General features: G+C 51.5%; 2 protein-coding genes across 3 annotated transcripts; both read right to left on the bottom strand.

Annotated features, from left to right (window-relative positions):
* Nucleotides 1–452: 452 nt before the first annotated feature.
* On the bottom strand, nucleotides 453–4,502 carry PSMD3 (proteasome 26S subunit, non-ATPase 3). The gene is made up of 12 exons (XM_032984193.2): nucleotides 4,272–4,502; nucleotides 3,543–3,733; nucleotides 3,181–3,318; nucleotides 2,939–3,075; nucleotides 2,649–2,839; nucleotides 2,374–2,477; nucleotides 2,161–2,275; nucleotides 1,885–2,004; nucleotides 1,669–1,772; nucleotides 1,216–1,371; nucleotides 1,065–1,115; nucleotides 453–979 (listed from the first exon to the last, which is right to left on the bottom strand). Exons 1-12 carry the CDS (start codon nucleotides 4,435–4,437, stop codon nucleotides 902–904), a joined length of 1,551 nt encoding a protein of 516 aa, XP_032840084.2. The 5' UTR covers nucleotides 4,438–4,502; the 3' UTR covers nucleotides 453–901.
* Nucleotides 4,503–5,095: 593 nt separating this feature from the next.
* GSDMA (gasdermin A) lies at nucleotides 5,096–13,067 on the bottom strand. Of its 2 annotated transcripts, none has more exons than XM_009966444.3 (10): nucleotides 12,935–13,067; nucleotides 11,104–11,363; nucleotides 10,732–10,942; nucleotides 10,003–10,168; nucleotides 9,820–9,913; nucleotides 8,976–9,020; nucleotides 8,544–8,698; nucleotides 7,488–7,638; nucleotides 6,793–6,866; nucleotides 5,096–6,245 (listed from the first exon to the last, which is right to left on the bottom strand). In XM_009966444.3, exons 2-10 carry the CDS (start codon nucleotides 11,312–11,314, stop codon nucleotides 6,009–6,011), a joined length of 1,344 nt encoding a protein of 447 aa, XP_009964746.2. In that variant the 5' UTR covers nucleotides 11,315–11,363; nucleotides 12,935–13,067; the 3' UTR covers nucleotides 5,096–6,008. The 2 variants fall into 2 exon arrangements, with proteins under 2 accessions (XP_009964746.2, XP_032840081.1); XM_032984190.2 differs by having other exon boundaries at nucleotides 12,961–13,067.
* Nucleotides 13,068–13,968: the final 901 nt, after the last annotated feature.

Raw genomic sequence — 13,968 nt, 5'->3', positions numbered from 1 at the left:
TTTCCCCAGAGAACGAGCCCAGCTGGTCCCAGATGCCGAGGGGACCCAGCCGGGGTGGCTGCACGGCCCCTGTCCCCATCACTCCCCAGGGCTGGTGGGGGCACAAGGAGGGCGCAGCCTGACCCCCCCTTCCCCCCCCCACGCCTTTCCTGGCAGGCTGAGGGGGTGGTGGGGCTCAGTCCTTTCCCCACAGCGCACCGTGCACAGCCCCCCCCCCGCTCGCAGCGCTGCTCCCAGTAATCCCCACCCTGGGCGTTGCAGCCGCAGGAGCAGAGGGCGGGCGTCAGCACTGGCAGCTCCGGGCTGGCCCCCAGGTCCCGGAGCCCCCGGGGAGGGATCGGGGCCAGAGCTGGCCCTGGCTCATCCCCAGCCCCGGGGAGGGGAGCAGGTAACAGAGCTGAGCCCCCCACCCACCATCCCGGCAACAAACACACAGCAGGAACAGGTCAAGCTGGTGTTTTTTCAACTTTTATTTTAAAAGTCATAATTGAAGCTTAACAAAGTTTGACCCCGTTATTGTTACAAGAGCTGGGGGCACCCGCGGTCCCGGTGGAGCCGTGCTCCTGCCCCCCACCCCCGGCTCTGCAGCCCCAGGAGCTCCCGAGTCAGGGGGCTCGTCTGTGCCTCCGCCGGGCTCAGCAACGACCGTGACCACAAGCAACCTTAAAATAATGTTTATTTACTGGGGCAGGAGGTTCCCGCCGTGGTTGGCAGGGGGACGGGAGAGCAGAGCCTGTGGCTGCGGGCCCAGGGAACCCCCGTGTCCCTCTCCCACAGTACGGACATGCAGGTATTTTATAAAAGAAAGGCAGACGGGGGGGACCGGGGCTGCGTGGGGGAGCTCCGCTGAAGACAGCATCTTCCCTAGGGGCAAATAAAAAAATACAGCCAGGCCAGAGGCTCATGGAAAACCATCGTCATCGTCCTCTGCCATCTCCTTTGCGAACTCCAGGTCCTGCTGCTCGCGCTCCCGGCGCTCCTGGAAGGCAAAGGCAGAGGTTGGTGGGGGAGAGGAGCCACGTCCCCGGGGCCGCTGGGCTGCAAAGCCTCGGATGAGATCTCACCTCTGCAGATTCCAAGTCCTTGTTGTAAGATTTGGGTGGGAACCTCATGGCCTGGAAAAAAAATAAAACGAAGCGAGAGGAGAAGCTCTGAGGTGAGAAATGCCCCAGCTGTGCCCTGCTGTCCCCTTGGGGCGGGCCCTGCCCCGCTCACCTTGACAGACATGTTGTGGATGTCGAGGCAGAAAGAGATGCGCTGGTGAAACGCCAGCTGGGGCTCCCGGGTGGAGTAGATGTCGATCATTTCCTTGGACTGGACGTAGCCCTTCTCGTGATTAATGCTGGCCTCGATCACGCCGTCCCGGATGGCCTGCAAGCCGGAGGGCACGCGGTCAGGGCACCCGCTGTCTCCGAGGGCTGAGGCAGCAGTTTAGAGTGAAGGGAGGAGCTGGCTGCTGCGACAGGAGCGGTGGGCTCAGGACACAGCGCACAGAGAGGGGACGTGGTGCCCTGAGCGTCCCCAGCATCCCCTGGAGGGGCCTCAACCGAAAACCAGCGACTGCCCCAGGAAGGGAGCGCTGCAGAGGCAGGCGGGCAGGCCGGCTGCGAGAAGCGGGGGCTGTGGGCAGCCCCCAGCCCAGAGGGACAGGACTTGGCATGCAGCTACCTTGGCGACGATGAACTCCGCATCCTCCGGACTGTCCAGCTGCAGCTTCTGAGCAATATCGGCCAGGGAGATGCGAGAGTAGGAGAGGCTGATCATACGGACACCTGCGGGGGAGGCAGGAGAGTGGAGCCCCCCAGGCCAGGCAGCCCCGGGCCCGCCGAGCCCGCGGCACCGGCCGGGACAGGCCCCCCACACACCACAGCAGCCACCTCCTACCCGTCTTGATGACGTTGTGCCTCAGGCGAATGATCAGGGTGTAGGTGCCGTCGGCCTGGAACTTGTCCCCAAACTGATCGAGGACTTGGTTGAACTTGGCCAGGTTCCCGGTCCTGACAGCTGGAGGAGAGAATGGGTTAACGGGGGAAGGAGCGAGGGCCGGGGCGCGGTGGGGGAGGCGAGGGAGGGCTGAGCCCCAGGCCTGGCGTCCCCTCCTCGGGGGAGCTGCCCAGCAAGGAGAGGAGGGAGAGGGGAGGCAGGAGCAGCCTGACGTACCCTGAGTCAGGAGGAAGTACGGCATGAGCGACCGCTTGAGGGAGGGTTGTCTGAACTGGAGCCGGTCCGGGATCTCCCCGAGCAGCAGCTCCACCACGATGAGCAGCTTGTGAACCTTGAGCAGAAAGAGACCGTGGGGCTCAACCTCGGGGCAGCTTCCCCGGGGTTGGGGGGAGGAACTGAACCCCAAAAAAACTTCCCGTCCCCGCTCACCGTCTGCTTGAAGCCGACGGCCGTGTGCTGCGGTGCCTTCCGCAGGGCGTTCGTCATGGTCCTCCGCGCCTCCGAGTACTCCAGCTGGATGGCCTTGATGCGCCCTGCGGTCGCACGGGGTTTGGAAAAGCCACCGAGTGAATCCAACTGGACCCACCGGGACGGGGCTTCCAATCCCACCCGGAAGCCCCATCTCCAGCTGCTCCCCCCGGGTTCCCCGGAGGAGCAGAGCCCTCGATCGCGGGCGCAGCCACGCCGGCGCTTCCGCCTCTCACCTGTGTAATAGAGGTACCGAGCCCACTCGTTGTTGTTGGCTTGTTCGGGAAACACGGACTTGGAGACGAGTTTTTCTGCTTGGTCGTAGAGGTTGTAGTGGAGATAGTTCCTCAGCAGCAGGTTCAGGAGGGTGGCCTGCCCGTCTGCATCGTGGCGCAGCGTGGCCGTCCGTAGCCGGGCGTGCAGGAAGCTGCAGGGAAGGGACCGAGGGCGTCAGGGAGGAGGAAGGAAACAGCCCTGCTCCCCGGGGCCACGCTGAGGGAAAGCCCGCCCGCAGGACCCAGCCCACCTCCTGACCACGTCGAGTTTATTCAGGAATTCGTAGATGCGGGAGTGGTAGTAATAACATTTTGCCACCACCAGGTCAAGGGCCCGGCGGTTTTGGGAGCTGATCTTTTGCATCAGGTCGTCGGACACTTTCTGAGCCTGCAGGAAGGGAACAGAGGTCAGAGCAGAGGAACTGCTGTCCATGAAGAGTGGAGCACCACGGGAAGAGCTCAGCGTCCGAGGCGGCAGCACGGGGAACCTCACCTCCGGGTAGCGCTTGCTGTTCATCAGGTAGATGACAAGAAGCAGCTGGAGGTAGGTCTCCACTTCTGGCAGGAGAGGGGCTGAGGCCGCCTTCCCCGTCCGCGGGCGAAACTGCAGCTCAGCTTCCGTGTCCATGGACTGGGGGGGAGAGATGTGCTGCAGCCCCATCCTTCCAGCCCCCAGCTCTGCTTGAGGCGTGACGAGGGAGCCAGCCCGGCCTGCTGGCACTGCAGTCCCAGCCCCGCCAAGACCTGCAGCAACTCCTCTCACCCTCACCCTCCTCTCACCTCACGGGTGCTCCCCAGCAGCCAGGCTGCCTGTCCCCAGCGTCCCTCCCGCCCCCGTGCCCCCTCCCGCCACACCTCCTCCAGGAAGCCGAGGAGGAAATCCCTCACGGCGCTGTTGGAAGTGAAGAAGCCGTGGATGGCTTTGTGCAGCACGTTGCTGTTGAGTCGGCGGGAGGTGGAGGGCAGGGCCCGCAGGGCGCGCAGGACGTAGCGCGGCTCCTTCCCCGACACGGCTTTCTCCAGCTGCTTCACGTGCTCCTTGATGTCTGCGGGACCACACGGGCCGTGTCTCTCCCCACAGCCGCTGCCGGGATCCCCCTCCCGGGGTCCGAGATTCCCCGTCTCTCTCTCTCGCTCATGAGGGTCCCCAGTGACCCGACCCCGTGGCCGTCCCTGCTGGGTGGGTGGGGGGGGGGGAAGGGGAAGCAGGGGGCCAGAGAAGATCCTCCCAGGGGTGTGTCCCCCTCATCCCCCCCCCCAGCAGCCCCGCGGGGTCCCCACACACCATTTCTGACGCTCACAGGCGCCCCATCACCGGGGTGTCCCCCCCCAAAACACACCTCCCTCCTCCCTCGCAAGGCCTCCTCATTCCCCTCCTCCAACACCCCTTTCCGTTCCTCTCCCCCTCCAATATCCCCCTCCCCCCCATTCGCAGCCGCCCTCCTACAGGGATCCCTCATGGAGCCTCCTCTCGGCTCGCCCCATTCCCTCTCTCCCCTACAAGCCCCCAGCCCCCCCCCCCCCCCCAAATCCCCGTTTCAGGGGCCCCTTCCCGGTGCCGCCACCCCCCCGCCCCCTCCTCACCCTCCAACGTGACAGCGTCAAGCTCTCGCTGCGGCTGCCGTTCTCCGGCCGTTTCGGCCGCCGCCGCCTCCTCCTGCATCTCCACGTCGGGGGGAGCGGGGGGCGGCCCGTCGGGGGGGGCCTTGGCCTTGTCGCCGCGGCGGCGGGACGCGCCGTCCTGCTTCATGGCCGGGCGCGCCGGGCCGCCGTGACACTGCAACAACCGCGGGGCACGCCGGGAGCCGCCAGGCCCGGCCAGCCGCTGCACGAGCCTCGCCCGCCAGGCCTGAGCGGCCGAGCGCCGAGCGGCTCGCCGCCCGCGCCCGCTCGGGGGTTTCCGCCAGGCGTTCGGGTGTTTCCGCCAGGCGCTCGGGTATCCTCGCCCGCCGCTCGGGTGTTTCTGCCCGCCGCTCGGGTGTTCCCGCCCTTTTGGCGGCGCATGCGCGGACGCTGCTTGGCTGAGGTGAAGCGCGAAGTCCGGGAGCTGTGGCCGTTCCCCCGAACGCCTCGGGGGGGGGCCGGGACACCGGCACGGGGGTACCAGGACCGGGAGCTGGCTCCCCTCATAGCTGGTGCAGAGCACGGCCGGGCCCCTGGTGCAGGTGGTGCCCTCTGAACCAGCAGTGACCGTCCAGGTAAGCAGCGCTGCCTCTTCCTGAGGGCACTGTTACCGAAAATCGTTAACCGACAAAACTCTCCAAAGAAAAATGATAGTTTAGAAAGACGATGTGGGTTTGTTGCAGTGCTGGGTGCATGGGGGGAGTTTCTCCTCCTAACATGCATCTCAATCAAGAGACAAAAGCACTTCCTTTATATATACATTAAGTAGATGAATATTCATACAATTTCCATGAATTGCACATTTATTTCTGGAATTCTAATACTTGCGCTAATACATTGTGAAACTATGCCTGCATGGCGTGCAAGATGCTGTTTATCTATGAAGCCAGAGAAGCATCTCAGTAAAATAATGCTTGTGTCAGCTAGTGAGGTCAGGATGCGCAGATGCACCCTACTCATCCCTTGTCATGTTCCACTTGTTTATACAAGTTTTACACAAAGAGATTTATTCCATCTGAATATTCTTTCTTGACCAAATTTGGTATCGGCACCCCATTCCCCCCGGAGAAGCAGGTAGGCAGCACTGCTGGGTGAGTGAAAATACCAGCATATTTAAAAGTTGGTTTTAAGAATGTTCAGCTATTCAGTGATAAGTTACTGCCTTTATTTATAAAGTAGTAATCAAAGTATTTGTAGCACTGTTCTGAAATGTTGTCGTTTATTCCTTGCTGCTGCCGGTGGGGTGTGTGATGGAGGTGCTCTTTTGCCAGGTGCAGGTCATTAAAATGCTCTTGAGGTCTTAAAGCTTTCTAACACCAGCTTATTGAGTCACAGGTGAATCACAAATGTGACCTGGGTAAGTGGTTTATTGATTGCATGAATGTATGCTAGCATTTTTTAGGAAAACCAGGGTCACATAAAGCACAGCTGACAGGCTTATGACTATTTGGGCTAGTGGATTTTTCAGTTGGCACTCTGCAGTCATGTGGGAGGGAAAAGAAAAGCCACTTTTGGTATTCAGCTTCTGGCTTCCATAAGGGGTTTTCTTGCCTTAAGTCTAGTTTTTCTACTTATTTCAAAGCAGCACTGAGCATTCATAAGGAACGGCTAACCTGTGTAGGGGTGAAGTTTGGAGAGAGAAGCTGGGTTGCAGCAAGAGACTTTCAGATTTACCCCTAATGGGAGGACATGCATAACCTAACCTGAGTTAGTCAGAAGATTGAGGACGTACAGAGACACATACAGGGCTGCCACGACTGGAAAGGCTTTTTCTGTATAAACCTCAAATCCATTTTTCTGGAGCTTCATTCCACTCATCTCAACCATTTCAATAGTTAATTTTTCTTTCTTCTCTTGTGAGAAGGAGAACAAGCTGGCATTCGTGCTGAAACAGCCCCTCCTGCCTTCTATGTCTTGTTCCAAGATCTTCTCAACCTTCACAGCAATGATAGAAAAAGCAAAATCAGTATTTTAATACTCCCATCTGTGGAAGTCGTTAAGTAAATGATCTTTTTGACTTGTGCAGTGCTTTACTCTTTTACTGTGCACTATATAATCCACATATGGGACTTTTCACCCTGAAAGATTATCATGCTCATGCATTCAGTTCCCAGTGAATTAGTTATGTCCAAGAAATTAAAATTGTAGTGTGTTCTTGTCTTTTTTTTTTTTTTTTTAAATCTGGACCCAGAGAATCCAGAAAACTGACTACCATTTCAAAAAAAATGGTAGTCGGCTGTGTCCAATTTAATGTTTATTATAAGAAAAAGAGTTGTTAGAAATCTTACGTCTTCATGTCTTGGAGTGATTTTCTCAACATGAGTATTTGATCCCTGCTGAGTTTGAAGCAATTATTCTTTCCCTTCTTCCCAGTGTAAATTGAGATGCTGCTATCTATATCATCATCTAAACATTGCTTTACTTGAAATAACACACCCCCTGCCCTTTCATTTTAAGCCAAATGTGATGTATGTTCTCTCACCAGCTTAAGCTGTTGGGGCACAATCTTCTCTTCCAAAGACTCCAGCAGTAGCAGCAGCTGATCCTCCATTAGCACTGCAGAATTAAAACAAATTTGTATTAGCCCCTCCACCACCACGCCCCAATATTTTGGAGAGATCTGCTGAGATGTGAAGGGTGACCATCAACTGCCTTGCAGGGGATGCCTGTTTGGTCAAAAGTTCTTCAGGTGTTTTGAATGAATTATTAGCACAGCCTGCCCATGAGACAAATGCAGTGGTGACTCTGACATCCAGTGTAGAGACCCAGGGGGTCGAGAGGAGGTTCAGGCCGTATTTTGTGACAGCCTTGGGAGGAGAACCCTGGAATTTGCACTGCTCTTTCTGTAAGGTAATCTTGCCATCTTTACCCACATTTTAATTCTGATTTCAAGCCCTTTTTCAAGGATCCCCTTGTGCATGCAGTTCCTGAACCAACTGGTGATTCAGTGGAACGCTCCTGGCAGTCGCTGCTCTGCGACTGTCACTGAACAGCAGCTGCTGTGGACAGCTCTGCTCTCAGCATACACCACCTTTGTTCCCACAGTCTAAGAAATATTTTACATAAGTCTTCTGCGAGTCTCTCACATTCTTTAAGTTTTCTGTAGACTGTTAGCCTTGTCAGTAGGAATGCTTTTAATATATTCTGGTACTACTGATACAGCTAGGGCAGCCTTACCATCTAAAGCGTCAAGAATGTAGGTGATTGCTTCTGCCAGCTTAAGGAGATGACATCTTAAAGGATACTGTAAGTTGCTCAGCAGGTCTTTTAAGTCAGGGCTTTCTGTTTTCAGCTCACAGGTATCAGTTTCATCAAGAGCTGCTTCCATCTAGAAGAATAAGAAAAAGGAACACCAGGATTTAAGAGAAGAGATTGCTGATAGTCCCTTGCAGTCTAACAACAGCAGCATATGAACAGTCATGTGTCTCTCCTCCCTAAGCTATTTATGAGGGTGTAATTGAGGCTTTGGCTGCACCCTGGGCTGCAGCCAGAGCAGGGGGGGCAGCAGGGCCAGGGAGGGGATTCTCCCCCTCTGCTCCGCTCTGGGGAGACCCCCCTGCAGTGCTGGGGCCAGCTCAGGGGCCCCCAACAGCAGAAGGACACGGAGCTGCTCGAGCGGGGCCAGAGGAGGCCACGGAGATGCTGGGGGGCTGGAGCAGCTCCCCTGGGAGGCCGGGCTGAGAGAGTTGGCGGGGTTCAGCCTGGAGAAGAGAAGGCTCCGGGGAGACCTTCGAGCGGCCTCCCAGGGCTTAAAGGGGGGGCAGGAGAGGTGGGGAGGGACTCTGGGTCAGGGGGTGGGGGTAGGACGAGGGGTGACAGTTTTAAGCTGAAAGGGTAGATGCAGATTAAATATAAGGAAGAAATTGTTCCCTGTGCGGGGGGTGAGGCGCTGGCCCAGGGTGCCCAGAGCAGCTGTGGCTGCCCCCTCCCTGGAAGGGTTCAAGGCCAGGTTGGACGGGGCTGGGAGCCCCCTGGGCTGGGGGGTGGGACTGGATAATCTTTAAGGTCCCTCCCAACCCAAACCAGTCTGTGATTCTATGATATTCAGGACACATTTCAGCAGTTGACTCTATCCTGAGCACCTTCTTTCTCTGTATGACCAGACAGATGTGCTAAAAGAAGGGGTTTTGGATTGAGAGTTGTTGCACAGGAGAGATGGCTTCTGGGGCAAGAGATACGATTATGGATGTATCTGTATTTATAAATCCTGGCAGTAAGAAAAAGTTTGCTTACTTTCTGGGTCAGCTCTTCAAAGAGGTTCCTGTCAATCATCACAGCTTTGATGGCTTTTAAAAATATGGCGGACAGATCAGAAGACAAATTGAAAAGAATTTGACAATTCTTTTTAACTTCTACCTTCAGTGTGTTTAATTGTCCTTGTGAGTAACCTGAAAAGCAGAGAGTCCAAATATATCACTTCTAAACTAGACAATCCCGTAAGAAGTTCAATGGCACCCCTAAATTTAGAATTTGAAACATTTCTGTAAATATTTCCAAAAGCACTATGCAATTTTGAGTTGGACAGTTGTCATGTTTTGGGTAAGTAGGTAGTACTCTACAGTAAATGCATCACTTTTGGTGGTTTGTGTTTATCCTGAGAGATTCCATCTTACTCAAAGCAGGTAAAAGTAGAGCAAGTGGAAGTAGTAAAAATATTGTGCTTACCATCAGATAATATCCTTGACTCGTGTTTTGGGAAATAGTCAAGATCTGCAACAAGATAAAAAGAGGGTTTTTATTATTTTATTTTTTTTTTCACCAGGGTGGTTGTTTTTAAGTCTGAAGATACTGGTATCCCAGTTCTGAAACCTCACATGCTAGTCGTGGGTCAGACTGGTGTTTTCATTCTTCTCTGGGGCATCTGCCTTCTGCCCATTCAATTAAAATTTGTTATTCCTAGACCTCATTTGCTACTATCATGTGCCTTATGTTAGGGTCTGTATCAGCCAATAAGTGTGTTTAAATACAGGTAAATTAAAATGACAGCTTATACTCAACAAGGTCCGTGCAGGTGTGGGAAGCACAGAGTGTAGGGGAAGCAAGCCAAAGGTGATCTAAAGTCCTGCAGCGGGTTTTGTGGATCTCTGGCCTCTCTTTCTCTACCTATCGGGCGTGTCTTTTATGCCAGTCTCCCACTGAAGGGTCAGCTGCCCAGTGTTTCTCTCTGGCTCTTCTGAGTAGGAAAAGAAAACAAACCAAACCAAACCTCTGCCCTCTGTGCTGTTTTTCAACAGGAGCTCTGGAGTTCCTGAAATTTAGAACCAAGACTTCAGTATCCCTCTTTCATTTCCCTACCAAACACCCCGGAAACTGCATCTCTTTCCCAAGTACCGCTTTTAACTTACGTAGTATGTACAGCCTTTTCCCAGGTAATTTCTGTCACTCATACTGCATTCGTGTCCTTGCAAATGAACTAAGGCTGTGAGGCTGAATGATATTCAGAAAATGTTTTTCCTCTTCTGTGTTGCTCTCTGAATGGAGGAATTGGTGCTTTCTGGAAGTTACTTACCCCATTGTCTGTCTTTAAGGTCCAGCTGGATTGCCTTGAATGCTACGATGCAGCCCTTGGGTATAGTTATGCCTACATTGCGCATACGGTTACCCTGGTCAGTGAAAAAAATTTGTTACTAGGCCTGGATGGCGTGCAGGTGTTTGGGAAAGACTGACTCCCGAGTATGAAGAGAAATCAAACCTTTGCGCAAAACTTGGCAGAAAGTTGAAAGGTGAAGCTCCCATCTCTCTTGGTGGATTCCTCGAAGCTGGTCTCCTCTAAGGTTTCTATTGTTTCATAAACGATGTATAATTTTTGGTCTGTTTTCTGTAGTTGTTGAATGAAGGAGTGATTCATATTAATTTTTCTAAAGGGGAAAAAGGATGCAATATTTCAGTTAAAAGTATCTGTTTTTCTGTGAGTTACAACAAAAGTACCGTAGTCTACTCGGAGCCAAAAGCCTTATGCTTGCATCCTTTCTCATGTTATATGAGTACATGTAGATATCTTGATGTCAAGAGCTTCTGGGGGAGAAAAAGCGTGGCAGAAAATGGGTTGCAATTCTTGCTGTCATCAACGCGTTCCTTTTCTGGGGCTGGGGGAGGAGGCTGTGGCCTGGCAGGTCATACAGGTGATCCCTCCTGATCTACGTGCTCCTCCCCAGATACAAACCCTGAGAAGAGATGGCTTGACTATATGTTGACATCTTCCCACTTTCTGAATTACAAAGAAACCTATAAGCATTACAAAGCTGTGTAAAGAATCTTTATCATCTCTCTTTCCTCTTCTCCAGAAGTATGCATAGTTAGGGAGAGCTCTTGCTCTCAGGTCTTAATGTTGGGTTTTGGCTGTTGAAAAACTATTGTGTGAGCTGGCATGGGGTGGAAGAGGATAACCAGAGGGCAGGGTCTCCCTTTGTGTCTGCCTTACCTTTCTGTTTGGAGTGCCTGAAGTTTTGGTACTTCTATGTCCTTCTTCTCCAGCTTGACAGACCACTCTTTGGACAAAGAGGCACCTCCTTTCACCTCTGAGCTTGCAGGGTCAACAGAAAAGCTTAGACTCCCATCAACGTTGTCACTGAATCTTTTTTTGATTGTAAATTGCCATGTACCTTGGCCATCTCCTCTGGGAAAGAAGGACTCTGAAATAATGGGATGCATTAGTTTAAGCATGATTACACTGACTCAGTATTGTAACTGTTGTGCACACAAAATAGATGAAACATAGAATTCAGGCACAAATGATCCAAATGTTTTGTCTATGGAAATTGTAAACTTAAGAATGATAAATTGAGGGCTTTACCTGTGCTTTTAGCACCTCCAGGTAGCAACACATCGTCAAGTTTGTAGCATGTCTGTCTGTAGCTGGGAGATAGGTGGAATATGGCTTTTTTTTTTTTCACCACTAGGCAGAGGAGTCTGAAACGTTCATGGTCCATGAGGCTGTGAACTGCGATCAGGTCTCTTCCTGGTTCTACTTGGTTTGCTATGGATTGGGTGACTTTTTTAAACATTCTGCTGCAGCTGGATGAATTTTTGAACTAAACTGAAGTGTACCTGTGCCTTAGGAAAGAGGCAAGACAAGTTAAGCAAAATGACTTGAAATACAAGCAGAAGGTTGTAAGAAAATATCTGTTACTTTTAATTACTAAGAACTTTTCAAAAAATTATAATAACGCAAAAAGGCCCACATTAGTACAGGGACACACCTTTCACAGGACTGTGTATAGAGAAGCATTTGGAGATGTGGGAGTATGAGTTGTGGCTTGCTAATGAGGCATGTTCAGACTCAGCCCCTTTCTGACTGTGATAAATAACAGTAGAATTTTGCTTTCACTAGAAGTAATTAAACAATTACCTCTACTGAGTTAGGCTAAAGCTGTCATTGCATTAGTGTTGCTAGAATTATAACAGTTAAGCAAGCTTTTTTTGATCACAAGTTGGCCATAGGGTTGGGCGTTGTGGGGAGCTGGGCAAGCAGGGGATGGAGCGGGGGGACTGAGTCTGTGGTTGGGTATCATGTAAAGAGGAATGGAAGCCAGCAGAAAAAGGATTAAGCGAAGAACTCCTGATGAAGAGGAACCTGGACTTCGCTCCCAAAAGCGAGTGGACTTGCTGCTTGGCCTGGTTGTGTTGCACTGTTCTTTGATTTCATGTTTAAACTGAAGGTTACGTATAACATTGTGGTTGCCTCCCCCGCTCAGCAGCTGTCTGTTTTGCGATAAGAAGTAATGAAGCAGTGGAGAAGTGCAGGGAGAGACAGCCTTGAAGAAACCAAGAAGAAGGAACTGCACAGGTACAAAAAGGAGGGCTGGAACTATAAAAAGAGGCCCCTGCTGGGACAGGTTGTGCCATTGTGCCCAGCGCTGTATTCTTTGCTCCACTGACTTTGTCCCAAATAAAACGTTTTTTTTTGATATACGTGAGCTTGTTTCTCACATGATGAACCCTCAGTGCAGGTAAGAAGGCAGCAGGCAGTTCATGAGGTGCTGGTCTCCTGCACTGGAGCCTGTTACTGTTCTTTCCATGAAGATATTTTGTTTCACAGATCAATATATACCATAATAATTTTCATTACTAAAGTAGACATTGCTCCTTAACCTAGGACCTATCAAGGTCCTAAATGCTTTAATCTTTAATTAATGCATTGCCCTTACCTAAGTTTGAAAAGAAAAATGCTTGAGCAATTTCTTGCTGTTTTTTACTGCTTCAGCATTTCCTCTGTGCCTCTCATTGCCTGGCAGGCAGGAAAGGTTTAGCATTGTTTTGAAATAGAGCATTAGAAAAATGGTTTTGTCAGTATCTAAGTGCAAGGAAGTGAAAGTGCTGAGAGGTGAATAGTGGGTGGAGGGGGAAAGTAGGAGAGCTTGTTCTATGGCAAATATCCCCCAAAATATTTAAAAAAAAAATCACCCCAGCACAGCTACTTGGGTGGGAATGCCCGGGTGCTCTGCCTGTACCCCCACAGAGGAGAGCTGGGGGCTTGAGAGGCAGAAACAAGATCGCTATTGGTTTCCTGTTGCAGCTTGTTTTTCACTCCAAAGTTTCGCTTTGGCTTCTGGCTGCAGTTGTCATATGTAAGACGTAATGAAGAAGAATTTTGATCTACAAATGAAACCATTTCTTGTACTTACCGAGAAGAAAAGCGTGCGGGTCTTACCTCTCTTCTGCACCCTCTATCAAGTCTTGATAGGGAAGAGATGCTGATCCCCGTTTACAGCTCAGATGAGCAGATGGAGGAGGATATCTTCCCTAACGTCCCACGGTGGTCTGAAAAAGAGACTGACTTAGTCCGATCCTTCCAGAAAGTAGGAAGGCTGTCGCATCACAAAGGATGGTGTGTTGTACGCGATGGAGCTGGGGAGGGGGAAACAGTCTTGTGTGCTTAATGTAGGACCATTTCAGTAGTACTTACAGGACTCATTCCCATGGGAGACTTCAAAAAGAGATAAAAGCTGAACAAGAACAATTAACAGACAGTTTCCTCCACCCCTCTTTGGTACTGAAAGCTCTTAAAAATGGACTTGCCTGTGGAGCGGATGGCTTCTCCTCTCCTGTCGGTGGCAGTCTGCAGTGCTTCTGATGTGATATGGCCTCTCTGAAGAGGCAGGGCTTGGGAAGTGTGCTCTCCCCGCCTTTCTGATCAGGAATCCGGAAACATCAGCTAAATTAGGGTACAAAAAGCCTGTTGCTTGCATAATTCTGTTTCAGTCGTTGACCTTGATGTGGTTCACACATGCAAGTGGCCATTGTTAATAACTATTTATTAATAACTGAGAGACGTTCCACACTTGCAGTTTACAGGCAGCAGTTAGCACACATCAAATTGATGGTAGTCATAGTTACCACACATGGGGGGGACAGTTGTGAGGCCCCAAAGATTGGCTGGGCAAAACTTTTAATCGTGGTTGAGATTAGCGATAAGGAATTAATGAAGAATAGGCTTTGGAAAATAGGTAGAACATCTTGGATCATAATAAGAGTATCTGGGATTGTGTTGAGGATGAGTTATTTGACAACCTGGCAATTGACTATTCGATTAAGTAACTTGGTAATGAGCCTAACTTTTAAAGTATCCTGAAATGAACTACTCTCATTATAATGCTAAAAACCACACCCACAGGTCAGAGTGACCCTTCCCCTGAGCATGTGTAGTGATAAAAGCCTT

Source organism: Tyto alba, unplaced genomic scaffold (assembly GCF_018691265.1).
Source record: "Tyto alba isolate M040663 unplaced genomic scaffold, T.alba_DEE_v4.0 Super-Scaffold_12, whole genome shotgun sequence".
NCBI lineage: Eukaryota > Metazoa > Chordata > Aves > Strigiformes > Tytonidae > Tyto > Tyto alba.
This window is presented reverse-complemented; position numbering and strand designations above follow the sequence as displayed.